Source organism: Notolabrus celidotus, chromosome 19, assembly GCF_009762535.1.
Source record: "Notolabrus celidotus isolate fNotCel1 chromosome 19, fNotCel1.pri, whole genome shotgun sequence".
Taxonomy (NCBI): Eukaryota; Metazoa; Chordata; class Actinopteri; order Labriformes; family Labridae; genus Notolabrus; species Notolabrus celidotus.
Genome location: NC_048290.1, coordinates 31,129,666 through 31,146,351, shown reverse-complemented (window position 1 = coordinate 31,146,351; position 16,686 = coordinate 31,129,666). Strand labels below are relative to the sequence as shown.

At 36.7% G+C, this 16,686-nt stretch overlaps 1 protein-coding gene across 5 annotated transcripts; it reads left to right on the top strand.

Moving 5' to 3' along the window:
- The first annotated feature begins 4,523 nt into the window (after positions 1-4,523).
- katnal2 (katanin p60 subunit A-like 2) lies at positions 4,524-15,115 on the top strand. 5 transcript variants are annotated; one of them, XM_034710331.1, is made up of 17 exons: positions 4,524-4,687; positions 7,344-7,414; positions 7,695-7,861; positions 8,000-8,036; positions 8,122-8,224; positions 8,311-8,409; positions 9,148-9,219; positions 9,364-9,441; positions 9,766-9,864; positions 11,200-11,263; positions 12,196-12,314; positions 12,428-12,519; positions 13,226-13,336; positions 14,064-14,105; positions 14,475-14,637; positions 14,727-14,829; positions 14,926-15,115. In XM_034710331.1, exons 1-17 carry the CDS (start codon positions 4,637-4,639, stop codon positions 15,063-15,065), a joined length of 1,611 nt encoding a protein of 536 aa, XP_034566222.1. In that variant the 5' UTR covers positions 4,524-4,636; the 3' UTR covers positions 15,066-15,115. The 5 variants fall into 5 exon arrangements, with proteins under 5 accessions (XP_034566222.1, XP_034566223.1, XP_034566225.1 ...); XM_034710333.1 differs by having other exon boundaries at positions 4,580-4,700; XM_034710332.1 differs by lacking the exon at positions 14,064-14,105 and having other exon boundaries at positions 4,526-4,687.
- The last annotated feature ends 1,571 nt before the right edge of the window (positions 15,116-16,686 follow it).

Sequence of the window (16,686 nt, the reverse complement as noted above, 5' to 3'; positions counted from 1 at the left end):
CATGAAGAGAGATCTCCTTAAAGAGTCATGGTGGCAGCTTAGATACAGACTGAGAACACTGGGCCCATTCCCACCAATTACCACTTCCTTCAACACAAAAGCAAAGGCAAGACAACCAACCTGGCGAGGGGGCCGTGTGAATGTGTTTTATTTCATATATAGATATCTTATATAGATTTAATGTCAGCCTGACCCACTTGCCTTTCCCACCTGCACTCCTTCTCTTTATGCATTTGAAAGTAATGCATTCAGAATCCAAGAAAGGCGACTGAGGTTCACCCAGGCTCTGTACAAGTTGGATGGATAACAACCTCTTTAACTATTAGCTTGGTGTCCTCGAGCAAAATTATGTATATATATATATATATATATATTTATAGTGGGTACGGAAAGTATTTAAACCCCTTCACTTTTATGACATTTTGTTATGTTACAGCCTTATTCCAAAATTGATTAAATCAAATTTTTCCCTCAGCATTCTGCACACAATACTCAATAATGACAGTGAAAAATGTTTTGTAGAAATGTTTGCAAATTAGTTAAAAATAAAGCACTCAAATATCCCATGCACATAAGTATTCAGACCCTTTACTAAATACTTTGTTGAAGCACCTTCAGCAGTGATTACAGCCTCCAGTCTTCTCAGGTATGATGCTACAAGCTTAGCACACCTGGATTTGGGGAGTTTCTCCCATTCTTTGCTATCCTCTCAAATTCAATGAGGTTGGATGGGGAGCATCGGTACACAGCTATTCTCAGGTCTTTCCAGAGATGGTCAATCAGGTTCAAGTCCAGACTCTGATCACTGTAAAAAGCCTTTCAATGGTAATGTCCAGATAACTTAATTTTAAAAAGTAGGTTTTCTCTGAAAAATCGGTTTACTTTTCTTTTTGTGTTTTTTTAAGTTACCTATAAGTGAAAAGTGTGAATATTTTGGTAACTTGAAATTTTCTAGCGTTTAATTGATTTTTGTTTAACTTCACAATAAATTAATTTGACAAAACTCAGTTTAACGCCTCATCTCGAAAGTAAAACGACATGACACGCCCACATGTAGCATAGAGGACATGCCAAGACACGTTTAACGTTCGCTCCTGTCCTGCAGCCAACATCGAACGCATTAATCTTTCATGGAGTCTACATGCTGGATAATACTTCACAAAACACATTTAAGTAACCTTTTTTTTCTGAATGAACATGATGTACTGCGCTGTTTTCGAAAGCATGACTTGGATTCCTCAGTTGTATTCATAAAATGCGCGCCATGAGGCCTTACAGTGTACAGCTAGTCTCAAACAAATAATTCAAGTAATACCGTTTACGTTTTTGCCAATGACTGTCTGCAGCCTGTTTTGTGTGCTTGCCACAATCCAAATCCAAATTGTTCCCCTTGTTTGTTTTTGAGTCGGGCATTTCAAATAAAATGCCCGTTATTCTTGTGGCTGGACTCTCATTAGCATTGCTAATTTGTTGCTAATTTAGCAACACTGAAAATATTTGCACTGAAGTAGTAAGCAGGTATTTCTGGGTTGTTGATGCTTATTTTCGGGGAAATTATCATTTAGTCTCAAACCAGTAGTCTGAAATGACCCGTGAGGCAGGCAAGATGTGCAGCATGGCAGTTAATCCTCAATCAGTGTCAATTTTATAGTCACAATCTCACATAAATGCAGACTTTTGATGAGGTCATAAATCATTTTCAGGATGAAATCATCATTATTTTACACATTCAGCCGTGAGATCTGTGAGATTTGTATCTCTCAAAGAGAGAGGTGCATACCGAAATATTTTGTTGCAAATATATTACACCCCTACTATTCTATTAAATGTATTTGTGTCTTTCATCAACACATGGGACTGAATTTCTTATTAATTTATTTCTCTTTGTTTGGCATGCAGGGTGTAGCAGAGTCAAATGTGCATGAGGACCTCAAAATGCACAGCATGAAGATCTATACTTGTTGTGAGCCAGACACAGTAGGCATCGTCATCGAGGGAATCAAAGTTCACATGGATCCAACTCAGTGTCACTGTATATGTTCACACAGTTAAATAAATGTTGGAAATGTATATCTCTCATCTTTCATTTTATTTATAGCAATGATAACTAATTATTTTAAGTAGTGTAAAAAAGGAAAGGAAGAATTGTTTGAAATTAATATATTTGATTACATGGATTAATTCAAATCATTTTTTTTTATATTTTTCATTTGAATGGTACTTAATATAATTAAATCGGCTGTGGTTAATGTGCAACATTTTTAACTTTGGCTAAACTTAATTTTTTGGCTTTTCCTAGTAGCATCTACTAATTTATTTAGCATTGAGTAAACTAAGTATAATAGAGTTTTACCAACTTAAAATACAAATAAGTCCACTAAACTACCAAAAATTGATTGGAAAATGTTGCCTTAATTTTTTTGAGTTGAATCTAAGCAACAGTTTTTACAGTGGCCACTCAAGGACATTCAGAGACTTGTTGCTGAACTGGAGGAACTGGTCTAAAGACAATTCCTTTGACTTCATGGCTTGGTTTGTGCTCTGACATGCACTGTCAACTGTGGGATCTTATATAGACAGGTGTGTGCCTTTCCAAATCACGTCCAATCAATTGAATTTACCACAGGTGGACTCCAATCAAGTTGTAGAAACATTTCAAGGATGGTCAGAGGAACAGGATTCATCTGAACTCAAATTTGATTTTCAAAGCAAAGGGACTGAATACTTATGTACATGCAATATTTGAGTGTTTTATTTTTAATTAATTTGCAAATAATTCTACAAAACATTTTTCACTGTCATTATGAGGCATTTTGTGTAGAATGTTGAGGGGAAAAACGAATTTAATCAATTTTGAAATAAGGCTGTGACATAACAAAATGTAGAAAAAGTGAAGGGGTCTGAATACTTTCCACACCCACTGTATATATATATATATATATATGAAACCAACTTAATAGAGAGGAGGAGTGGGTTTCATTTTCCTATACGGATTTACTAAACAGCAGATGCATTACCCAGGGTGTTGATAACCTCTTGTTTACTTAATATTGCAGTGAAAATATTTTGTGCTTCACTCATGTTGCATTACTAAAAGCTACATCTATACGGAATAAAGTATCACACCCCAAAAACACCAGATGGCGCAGGCCATATATGATGTCATTTTTCATTACAAGTTTCATTCCACAAATCCAGACTTTCAATCTATATATTCAGACTTTCATTCCATATATTCAGACTTTCATTCAATATATTTCATTAAATATATTCAGACTTTCAATCCATATATTCAGACTTTCATTCAATATATTCAGACTCTCATTCCATATATTCAGACTTCATTCAATATATTCAGACTTTCATTCAAAATAAATTCCTGAATGGCTTGCCATAGCCTATATCTATATACATATGAATGCATATAAATATATGTAAAGAAATATAAATATATCTGTTGGCCCTCATCATGTAGGGTTTGTTTTTTCCTTCGGAGCTGCCGTACACTGGACACAATTGTCTTGTTTCTTGTAAATGCATGAATTACAGTTTTTCTCAATTATTTACACACAATTACTGGTACTTGAGACACAATGACCACAACATGTAACTCATGCATCAACCCCCTGAACCAATTCTGCTCAACTATAAGCACAATTCCTGCTTTACACTCAAACTGCAGCTCTAAAACACACTTTTTTTCAAAAACACTACACACAATTCTCTGCATTTGGCACAATTTTCATGAAGAAAATATCTTGTTTTCACAAGGAACAACTGTCATTCAAAATCTAAAGTCAATTGCCCTGCTATGCACACTCATCACATGGGCAAACACCTGTCACACAGTTTTACAATTAGCAATCAGAGCTTTATTTCCCCCGCTGCTTGGGAAAACATTGCTTGTGATGTGGATGAGGTGCTGTGGCCAGACCGAAACAGAAGAGAGGATGCAGCATAGTGGATCTTTACTGTAACTGTATACAGTACATTCTTCTGTTGTTTTGTATGTAGACCACTGTATGTGCAACTTTGTTGGTTGGGAAGTACACTGTGTACATTGTTTTGGGGGAAAAATAAAATAGATTTGTAACCGTGTATTTGTGTTTTTTGAGTATAAAAACAATATTCTAAAATATTTTACAACACACTTATGTATGGACTGTCTGCAGTAAGTGTAACACTGAACAGAAAAAAAGGCCTAAGTCATTCTGATGAATGGAGAAGAAGTGTTTTCCATTTATCAGAGTGTTTTACATTGAGTACATCAGTGTTCAACTGGTTCTTATAAATGTCTATTCATATGGTGGTTTGTGTGTCATTTGAAAACAAAATACCATTTTGAGAAGAGATAACATTGTTTTGAATGTAAAGTTTCATTTTGCAGGATAATTGAGGGGTTTTGCCCATTGTGTGTGTGATTTTGATTTGTGTGTAGAGTTCTGAGAGTATGAGGCATGCTTTCAGAAAATGTGTGTAAACAATCGAGAAAAACTGTAATGACAATTGTGTCCAATGTACGGCAGCCCTGAAGGAAAAACCAGACCCTGCATGACGACGGCCAGCAGACTACATGCGCACAACTGAAGACAACTTGCACATTTATCGGCTGTCTGGCTAACCTTTCAAAATCACCATGGAGCTGTCGTTTCAGTCCATGAAAATCGCACATCAAGCCCGGGAGGCGGTGAGTTAATAAGGTGGTCTGTTTCTCTATTTGGTTGATTTAACGAGCAGAACTCAAAGGACATTTAAGCTTACTAGCGAAAGTAGGATTCTTGAGAGAGGGACCTGTAGGTTGTCTCTGCACATTGTTAAATTAACTGCCCTAGAAGACAGGTAACGTCGTACACAATTTACGATCATTCTAGTAAAGAACTGTGATCTACACATACTTAGTGCATCAAATTCCTGCAAGAGAACCGTGAATAGGTAGCTGTTAAGCTAGTTTTTCAGTAGCACACCCGGCGTCTATGGTTGCCTGGATACCGGTCAAGGGAAGAAAAAAGCATGAAGAGAAAAGGCAGACTAAAACTACTACGACGAACCAATTCATACAGGTCTCTGTTCTGCCACTACCATCTGGCACGTCGAACACAAGTTGAAATGAGTCACCATCATCATCAATAATGATTGCAATTTTAGTGGCGACTCAGGTTGTTTGAGTGGCATGGGTGAAAACAAAAAAAGGGCACCTCCTTTCAAACATTTGGTACTCACAGTGTAGGGCGAATTTAAATATATTGTGGCAGCGTTAATAGGAGGGGGGTCTGGGGGACCTCCCCCCGAACATTTGGAGAAGCAATTTATTTCTATCTTACTGATAATAGTATAAAATTAACATAACATAACATAACATAACATAACATAATTAACTACATTCAACATGGAGCACTTTAAAACAAAAGTTTTATACGTTTGAGGTACATTTGAGTTGCATTCAGAGGGCACTTTTTTACGTTTTATACATTAGGGGCATCTAGAGGGCACTTTTTTTGCATGTTATACATTTTAGGGGCATCTAGAGGGCACTTTTTTAATGTTTTTTTTTTTTTCTTTGGTGGGGCATCTAGAGGGCACTTTTTTAATGTTTTTTTTTTTCTTTGATGGGGCATCTAGAGGGCACTTTTTTAATGTTTTTTTTTTTCTTTGATGGGGCATCTAGAGGGCACTTTTTTAATGTTTTTTTTTTTCTTTGATGGGGCATCTAGAGGGCACTTTTTTAATGTTTTTTTTTTATTTTTTATTGGTGGGGCATCCAGAGGGCACTTTTTTTTCATGTTATACATTTTAGGGGCATCTAGAGGGCACTTTTTTAATGTTTTTTTTTTCATTGGTGGGGCATCTAGAGAGCACTTTTTTAATGTTTTTTTTTATTTATTTTTTTGGTGGGGCATCTAGAGGGCACTTTTTTAATGTTTTTTTTTTTTCATTGGTGGGGCATATAGAGAGCACTTTTTTAATGTTTTTTTTTTTCATTGGTGGGGCATCTAGAGAGCACTTTTTTTAATGTTTTTTTTATTTTTTTTATTGGTGGGGCATCTAGAGGGCACTTTTTTTGCATGTTATACAGTTTAGGGGCATCTAGAGGGCACTTTTTTAATGTTTTTTTTTATTTATTTTTTTGGTGGGGCATCTAGAGGGCACTTTTTTAATGTTTTTTTTTATTTATTTTTTTGGTGGGGCATCTAGAGAGCACTTTTTTAATGTTTTTTTTTATTTATTTTTTTGGTGGGGCATCTAGAGGGCACTTTTTTAATGTTTTTTTTTTTTCATTGGTGGGGCATCTAGAGAGCACTTTTTTAATGTTTTTTTTTTTCATTGGTGGGGCATCTAGAGGGCACTTTTTAAATGTTTTTTTTTTCATTGGTGGGGCATCTAGAGAGCACTTTTTTAATGTTTTTTTTTATTTTTTTTTTATTGGTGGGGCATCTAGAGGTCACTTTTTTTGCATGTTATACATTTTAGGGGCATCTAGAGGGCACTTTTTTAATGTTTTTTTTTTTCATTGGTGGGGCATCTAGAGGGCATTTTTTTAATGTTTTTTTTTTTTCATTGGTGGGGCATCTAGAGGGCACTTTTTAAAAGTTTTTTTTTCATTGGTGGGGCATCTAGAGGGCACTTTTTTTGCATGTTATACATTTTAGGGGCATCTCGAGGGCACTTTTTTAATGGTTTTTTTTTCATTGGTGGGGCCTCTAGAGGGCACTTTTTTAATGTTTTTTTTTTTTTTACATTGGTGGGGCATCTAGAGGGCACTTTTTAATGTTTTTTTTTCATTGGTGGGGCATCTAGAGGGCACTTTACGGCTGTGACTGCATGCACACATTACAGCACTTTCTCGCTGGTTTTAAACTGCGTTCTTATATTTACTTACTGTAGGCTTTAGATTATGTATTTATTTATTTATTTATAGAGTCTACTTTTAGCTTGTTGTCTATTCTGTATGCTGCTGGACCTGAGTAATGTGTTTCGTTCCTTCATGTTTTTAAATGTTTTTAAATGCGACTGGATGACAATAAAGTGGACCTTGAACCTTGAACCTTGAACCTTGAACCTTGAATGCAGCTTCCACTGAAAGAGCAACAGAGAAGGCAATTGTTTAATGTTTCATCTGCTACAGTGGAATCCAAGTGGGCACTTTAGCGTGATTTCCTTCGGACATGATGGCACGAGGGCAACCACCCCCCCTGAGTACACCACTCGCAATTAACAACAAAAACCTTCAGACTATGTGTTATGACAGCTTATCCTAAGCAGTCGGTGCCCCTCACAGCACTGCAGTTGTGTTTGAGGTGTTTTTAAGTCCCAGTTTTAAGTGTGACTGTGTTGCTCTCCAATAGGATGAACTGAGGACAGAGATGAGAAGGAAGAGCCTCCTCATCCTTATTAACCAATACCTGCTTGGACAAGGGTCAGTATGTGTGTTGGAACATTTTGGGTCATGACAATTTTCTCAGCATTCAGATCATGGTCTTATCCTGGGTTTGTTTTTCTTTTTTTCTTAAACAGGAAAGGGTAAAAGAACAAATTAGCTCTGTTTGGCATACATAAGAGCATTTTTCAACAGGAGTAAAGTCCACAGCATGATAGATGATGCAGGCTGACACAAGACCATTTGTAAACTGTTGACCTTGTCTTTGTTACTTTTCTTTTTTTTTTTGAGTTATTTCATGCGTGTGTCTGTCTACCAGCTACATGGCTGCAGCTGTGGCCTTGGACCAGGAGACCAATGGAGGTGTCCGGAAGTTCGAGGTTTGTGACAACATCGATTTGTCTATGGTTCTGACTGAGTACGAGAGCTATCACTACGTCAAGTTCCAGAAATATCCCAAACTTATTAAAAGAAAAGCGGAGCCAGGTATATGACCATTGGTAACACACTTGGTAACCCACAAACACCATCTCCTGCTTGATGGGACAAATGTGTTGCTTAATTCAGATAATTTAATGAAATCTCAATTAAAGGCAATCAATGTCATCTTTTTTTTTTGTCAAGGTGAAAACAGATCTGCAAAAAGTGGTGTAGTCAAGAGGTGAGCATCTCCATCCCTTCTCATCTCTTTCTTTCAGTTGTGCACTGTCCTCACATGCTGACAAAACAAACACAATGTCCATCAGGAGTCCCAGTTCATCTGTAAAGCCTCTTCCCAAAATCAGCCAGTCCCAGGGCCTGTTGTCTGGAAACAGCTTTAAGAAGACATTGGCCTGTTCAAATGCAAATGTACAGTATAGCAGTGAACGAAGATCATAATATTAAAATACAAGGCAAATACACAGGCATCTTCATGTCTGTATCTGATTTTTCAGGAGAATAGCTGTTCTGTACCTACAGAAGTGCCGGAGTTTGGTCTACAAGTTTCTTCCATTAGAAGTGGGCCAGCTGGGGAGGTAGTCATGATCAAAAAGGTACTGGGGAATTACTCTCGTTGTTCAGTTTAATTAAAAATTAAAAGCTTATCCTACCATTCAAATGAGGATTTTTTTTAGATATATCTGAAACTTAAATCGGACATTTTCAAATTTGCTCCAGTTGTTTTATTTTTAAACTTAAAATATAAACTTTTATATTGATCCAAAAAAACATTATTGCATAAGTTACTGTGCACATAGGAACATGCCAAGACCCTCATGACCCATGCTCTTAATATGTAGCACAATATTGGTGATGGGGAGCTAGAGTGAAACTATGTGAAATTCACTTAAGCAATACACAAAAGCCAGTTGAAGTTTGGAGTCACCCAATAGCCTAACTTGCATGTCTTTGGAGTATGGAAGGAAGTCATTTACTTTGAGAATACGTGAAATCCACATAGAAAGGACACAGCACACAGGCATGTTGAAACATGAGCATTTATTGTACTTTATTTTATTTTTTTGTTTAATCTTAATCTTTTTATGGAGCCTTTTTAACATCTAGCAAGGGACTACGGATGTAAACTAGCCTCTTGGCTAATTCTGGCATATTTACTAAAATGTAATTATTATGCATGGTCCTTTTAAATGAAAAAATAAATGCACAATTGTGGTAGTAATGCTTATCTTACATAACATTTTTTAAACATGAACGTAGCCATCAGTTTAGTTTGAGTTATGCAAACCTGAATGCAGACCTGAATGTATGAAATAATGTATTGCATGTCTTAGGGCCAGATGACTGATGGGAGAGATCTGATGTTTGACACTGTCAAAGGAGCTAGCTGTGACGCAGACAACATGGTAATTACATCAAAAAAGTTAAATGAATATTTTTAAAAAGCAGTATAAGTAGCTATAAATAATTTTGTGTGAAGACATTAAAATGCCAGGAAATAATAAAACGCATAATATTACTAATCCTATTAATATCATGCTGTTTTTCAGGAAAAGCTGCTAAAGCCCCTTAGTGGTTTTTCTGGAATGAGTGGTGAGATGAGAGAACTGGCTGCAATCATCAGCAGAGTAATTTACACAAACTCAGCCACTTCATTCAAAACACACATACATTAAAATACTTGCAATTATTATTATATTCTGTAGCTTAAAATGAGGCGCATTACACTAAGATATGAAAAGACCAAATAGGTCCACTAGAGTGCAGTGGAGAGCTTTGTTGTGATGAATGTATGTGCAGTTATAAAGAATCCTAAGGTTCTATCTATTCCTGTTATCTGATGCTTCATTTTAAAGGACACAAGTCTCATTGCACAAGGATGTGTGTGACACTTTTTACCTGATATCAATCCCTCTTTAACTCAGTGTTTCTGTGTGTTTTTATACATAAAGGACATCTACTTGCACAGCCCCAATGTGCGCTGGGAGGACATCATGGGCTTGGAGGATGCAAAGCGATTAGTCAAGGAAGCTGTCGTTTATCCTATTAAGGTATGGCCACTGCCTGGGTATGCTGGTTATCCAGCCCTGTTCGCCTTTGTTCGATTCAAAATACATCTCCTTTAAAGGGCTTAAAGAGATGGAGGGCAGATGGGTCAGGCCAGTCTGTTAAGCTGACATTAAATCTATATCTGATATAATATGGCAGCAAACATACACACTTGGAAAGATAGGCGTGGAGGCAGGAACACACATACCTGTATATGCAATACCATTTAGAATTTTTGTACCCAGCTGCCTAAAACAATATGATGCACACAGAAACTCTACATTCAAGTATTCTGGTAAACAAAGACATTACACACACATATATACATGCATATGGGCACACACATAGACACACTCATACAGACACATACATACAAACACACGCATATTGTCATCACCTAGGTCTCTCATGTTGATGACAACAAATCACGTCTGCATCCTCTTGACATTTACAGACAAAGATGAGGACTGATGTGTCTATCTCCTCTTTTGCTCTCCTCTTTTATTATAAAACACCATATCTCCACCTTCCAACAATCCCAAGTTTCTCTCTTCAATGCTGTTTGCTCTCCAAGGAATATGGTCAGTTAGTGGATGTGACTATTTGTTACTGAAAGCTAAGAGTAATTTGTGGTATGTGGCATTTCCAGAAATGATTCTATACTACTGTACTATACTATACTGTACTATACTGTACTATACTATACTTAACTATACTTTACTATACTATACTATACTATACTATACTATACTATACTGTACTATACTATACTGTACTATACTTTACTATAGTATACTATACTATATCAATCAATCAATCTTTATTTGTATAGCGCCAAATCACAACAAACGTTATCTCAAGACGCTTTTACAAACATAGGAGGTCTAGACCACACTATGTCAAATTAGACCACACTATGTCAAATTAGACCACACTATGTCAAACTATACTATACTATACTATACTATACTATACTATACTATACTGTACTATACTATACTATACTATGCTGTACTATACTTTACTATACAATACTATACTATACAATACTATACTATACTACACTATACTATACAATACAATACTATACTATACTATACTATACTATACTGTACTATACTATACTATACTATACTATACTATACTATACTATACTATACTATACTATACTATACTATAGCCCATAACAGCCAATTGGCCTGAAGGATATGGTAATTTAGGTTTCTCAGTCTCAGTTTCTCTGTCAAGATTTTTTATTCTGATTTTAAAGAATGACTTGATTAAAATATTTGGTTGTTTTTGTGCTAATAATATGCTCCACCTCTCTCCCATTTTAGTACCCTCAACTATTTACAGGCATCCTTTCTCCTTGGAGGGGTCTGCTGCTGTATGGCCCCCCAGGTAAGCAAGCACTATTAACTCGTAACTGCTTTTACACTACTTGTCGCATTCACCCACTCACATACATCACTCACTATTGGTAGAGGCTGCGATTAGTAAGGGACCATCAGTATTAGCTAATCTCATTTATACAGATTCACACACCGCTGAACAACATTGGGAGCAATTTGAGGTTCAGTTTCTTGCTCAAGTACACTTCAATTTGAGTTTATTTGATTAAGATAATGCACATTAATCAACATTTCAACAGTATGCTTCAATGTAAATATGCCGGAATTATCACAATAGGTACATTTCATCCGTAGCCCTAAGGCAGGTACTTACATAAAACAAAACTAAGATTTAAAGTTACAGTATGTGACAAGACAGTTAGCAGGACACTATGTGAAATGACATACAAACATATCTTACAAATTATGCAAAATGTACACTTTTGTGACATTATAAAAACAGATTGAAGTTGAGGCCAAAGCTCCCAGGAACGGGCATCAAATGAGGAAACAGATATTATTCATTAGTACATGACTGGTTCGTTTTTAACCAATGTATATGGTTTTTTTTTAAGATACAGTTGTTTTCAAGCTCCCTGATATAAGCTGGTAATTTGTTCCAAGAGTGTGTGCCTCTAATAGACACTATCATTTGACTGAATTTGGCTTTACGTCTCTGTTCATCACAATTTTCTCTAGTTTCTTCTCTAGTATTTAAAGAAAGACTTGAGGGCTTATAACCTACTGGCTGTTGTGTGTGACCAAGTTGTAAAACAATAAATGAACTTTGGCATGTGACTGCAGGAGCTGGGATCAAACCGCCAACCTTCCGATTGGGAGACGACCGACTCTACCTACTGAACCACAGCTGTAAAATGATGTTTGTCTGCTCTAAATCATGGACCTACTTAAAAGAATATTTTCCTCCATACATTCAAACAGGTACAGGGAAGACGCTTCTGGCAAAGGCTGTTGCTACAGAGTGTAAGACAACCTTCTTCAACATCTCAGCCTCAAGCATTGTCAGCAAGTGGAGAGGAGACTCTGAAAAACTGGTCAGGGTACGGCTACACATTAGATCAAACTGATCAATCAATAAAAAACTAGTTAATTACTGTAATTTCTCCTTTACCTCATATGTGGTGTTGATATTCGTAAATTAAATGTCTTGCAGGTTCTGTTTGAGCTGGCCAGATACCATGCCCCATCCACTATTTTTCTAGATGAGTTGGAGTCAGTGATGAGCCAGAGAGGAACCACTATGGGGTGAGCTGAACCCCCAATGCGGAAGTTTTGGAGTTTACTGCCTGCTATGAAAACTGTGACTTTTAACCTAAGCAAGGTATACAGTCAGTATTTGCTTAATAATAACAAGCAAATGACTATGAAATATCTGTAAATTTTGAACCAGGTCTAGACCTACTGTATGTTGAATTATTATCAAAGACCCAACATCACGGCAGGATACAATCCAGTCCCCTCGCACTGACAGGACTCAATCTTATCTTATTTTAATCCACCATGAGCATTGCACCTTGCAGTATTTATCTAGTTACAGCAACAAAGAAAAACTTCTTTTAACAGGCAGAAACCTCGAGCAGAACCAGACTCATGTCAGGCAGCCATCTTCCTCGACCAAGTTTGGGTTGGAAAGAGGTATAGAGGAGAATAAGAGAAAGAGAGAGTGATGATAGTGATGAGACGGATAGTCTCGGATAGATTTAACATCACTTAATTTCTCTACATGCACTCACACTGTTGGAAAAGTAACCAAAACAAATCAATTTCCATTCCATTCATCTTCCAACTCCTATTTCCTGGAATTTGAGAAATTTGTTCTTGCAGAACTGAATTTTATATATTTTAGAAGGTGTGATTGAAAAAGTATTTACATAAATACATTTAACATAATATGAATTTTAGGAAACTTAAGTCATAACTGACTAAATTAACTTGCTTGATTTGTTTTCAGAGGAGAGCATGAGGGAAGCCGCAGGATGAAGACTGAGCTTCTGGTCCAGATGGACGGACTTGCAAAATCTGATGACCTGGTGTTTATATTGGCTGCCTCCAACTTGCCTTGGTAACACTTAAACATAGACACACGTGAAATAGTTATCATTGTTTTTGTTTATTAAGATAGTGAACACAACAATTGTCCAACACACCTTTGTGCACATGAAGGCATAATGTATCTGTGAGAAGCACACCAGAATCTGAACCACCAGAATCTCAAGCACAGAGAGGATATTGTAGTACTGCCTTTACCCAGCAGGTGGGGCTTTGACTTTGACCAAGTAATCATCTGTAGGACATGTTGATGACAGTGCACTAGTGAAACAGTTATCATTGACAGCTAATTCAGAACTGCATAAAGGAATCTTTGCCACTTGTTTCCAATAGGTGGTGTAATATATAATTGCATAATTAGAATAATGCTTCATCAAAGTCTGAAGGCTTTCCTGACCAAATAAGTGGTCAATAAGTTGAACAGAGGAAGAGAGGTGCATTATAGAGTAAATCATAATTTCCTGTTTGCAGAAGGGGGGCACTGTGGTTATTTTGCTTGCATGGAGGTGTGTTCAGCCTGGGACACTTATCATACATGTCATGTCAGGATCAAACATTATATATGGAGGTAAAAGGGATTTTTATTATTTGGCAACATTCAAAAATGCACCCTGTATCTCGGCTCAAACAGATATTCAACTCACATTTGTGGACTTCCTGTCGAGATTTCACTGTGGCAGTATGAGACTTTTTTTGTATGTCTGTGCATGCTATATGCATACTGATGCTTATGCATGCAGGTTGAACCCACTGCTGGAGGGAATGAACTTTGAAGATTTAGGGTAGGGGCTACTTTTTATGAAGTTTTACTCCAAATCCCTAAAATGTCAAATTTTCCCTCAGGCCTTAATGCATTTGCAAGTTTGAACACGTGTAGCCCCCAAAATATGCAATTCATTTGGACAAAGAAGAGAGAAAGAAAAAAATCATTGTGTTCCAATAGGTCCTTGTACATAATTCTGTTTTCACTTCTACTCCTTAGTTTTCTCCTTTCTCTGTGCTCTGCTTTCCTCAAGAGATATTTTGCTCATTGAATGGCAGATGTCCTATTGGTCAACTTATTTTTTAGATTCAGGATATGTTGGGACTGGAAAAGAAAGAGAAATGCAAAGCGCTTTACTAATTTGTAGCTGTTCCTGCTCTTCAATCAGGGAGCTGGACCATGCAATGCTGCGGAGGTTAGAGAAAAGGATTCTAGTCAGTCTTCCCTCCTCAATAGCTCGCCAAACCATGATTTCTCATTGGCTGCCTCCTCTTAGTGCCACTGGAGGGGTGGAGCTACGAACTGAGCTGGACTATGAAAATCTAGCAAAGGTCTGTTAGAGTAAGACCCATTGTATCCATTCAAAATGTCCTTTGTGAAGTATAAATCAAAAATCACAAAGCTGTTGTGTGTGTTTAAGGAGATGGAAGGTTACTCTGGCTCTGATTTAAGACTGGTGTGTAAGGAGGCTGCGATGAGACCAGTCCGCAAGATTTTTGATGCTCTTGAATCCCACCAGGACGGTAAAATAAAATGCACACACATACCAAAATAGCTATGTTTTCTGTCATGAGTCCTTGAATACAACACTTACACCACAATGGGATTCTCCCTCACAGGTGATTCTGGTATGCCTGATTTCCAGCTGGAAACTGTGACAACTGATGACTTTCGGAAGGTCATCTCTCACACCAAACCTTCAGCCAGAAACCTGATGGACAAATTCACAGCCTGGGAGAGAGAGTTTGAGTCTGTCTAAAGTACAGGCACATTTTAAAAGCATAGAAATAAAAACTTGTAATAAGAGAGTATCCGGATCACTTTTTCTTTTCTTCCTAGACAACACTGACATGCTACTGTTACGAGCTTGTGACATTGGATCAATTGCCTCAAATAGTTTATTTAAAACTCTGAATAAGAAAACAAAACAAACATTGTTTGCATCTCTTTTTAAGTGTTCAATGTTTAGAATACATTAGTGAGCATAATGCATCTCTGTCATATAACTTCTGGTAAATAAACAACATCAATTACATTTTTGAACACATATGTTGCTCCTGGAAAAGCATCTTAAAACTTTGGTCTGAGACGCCTCTATTTGTAATGTAGAATTTATTGTTTTGGTTTATCCGTACAATAATCAGAAGCACAAAGAAACTCTTGACTGCAGAGCCCAGAGAATATACATTTTGTAAATTGATATTTTATGATATGATGCAGAATTACCTGTTATGAACAACAACAGTAGTATGGGAGGTAGAACCTTCAGTTATCAGGCCCCTCTTCTTTGGAATCATCTACCAGTCAGGGTCCAGGGGGCAGACACCCTCTCTACTTTTAAGATTAGGCTTAAATCTTTCCTTTTGATAAAGCTTATAGTTAGACCCAGCTCAGGCTTGGACCAGATCTTAGTTATGCTGCTATAGGCTTAGACTGCCAGGGGAACTGGCACACTGACACTAAGATCCTATCCAGAATATATATATTTTTTAAATATGTAATATTTGATATGATGCAAAATTTCCTGTTATGTAGACAACAGAGGATAAACACTTTTGAAATCCATGCTTTATTTGTACTTTTTATTGTTCTTGACAGTTTGTATAAATGTATTCATTTATTTTTTTAAGGATTGGTTGAACTCGTAAGGAAAAGAAGACTGCAATTTGTCAGGCAGAGGAAGAGGGATTTGATTTAGGAAGTCTACAAAAAACATTATTATTTTAAAAATATGTAAGATTGCATTTTTTTCAGTAAAAGTAAAAAAAAAAAAAAAGTCTGCAGACCTCAGGAGTTACAAGCTACGTTACCGTCTTGTTTGTGTATGACGGCATAGTAAGGCCATTGTACACAAACAAAGAATAAACCTGGAGGAGAAGAGTAATATCCTGAGAACACAAGTGGTACATTTGTATTAGAGGATTGTTTTTAAAGTTTAAAAGAAAAAGTATGTGAACCCTTTGGAATGACCTGTTTTCTGCATAAATTGGTCATAAAATGTGCTCTGATCTTCATCTAAGTCCCAACAATAGACAAACACAGTCTGTCTAAACTAATACCACAAAAAAATATATGTTTTCATGTTTTTATTGACCACACCATGTAAACATGAAGAATCTACGATACGTTAAACACTCTGACACATGCTAACATCTCTGTTGAAGAATCTACAATATGTAGAACTCTGAACAAGACTTCATGGAAGGACACCATGGGGGAAGCCACTGCTGTCCAAAAAAATAATTTCTGCAGGTTTGAAGTTTGCAAAAGAGCACCTGAATGTTCCACAGCACTACTGGCAAAATATTCTGTGGACAGATGAAACCAAAGTTGAGTTGTTTGGAAGGAACACACAACGCTATGTGTGGAGAAATAAAGGC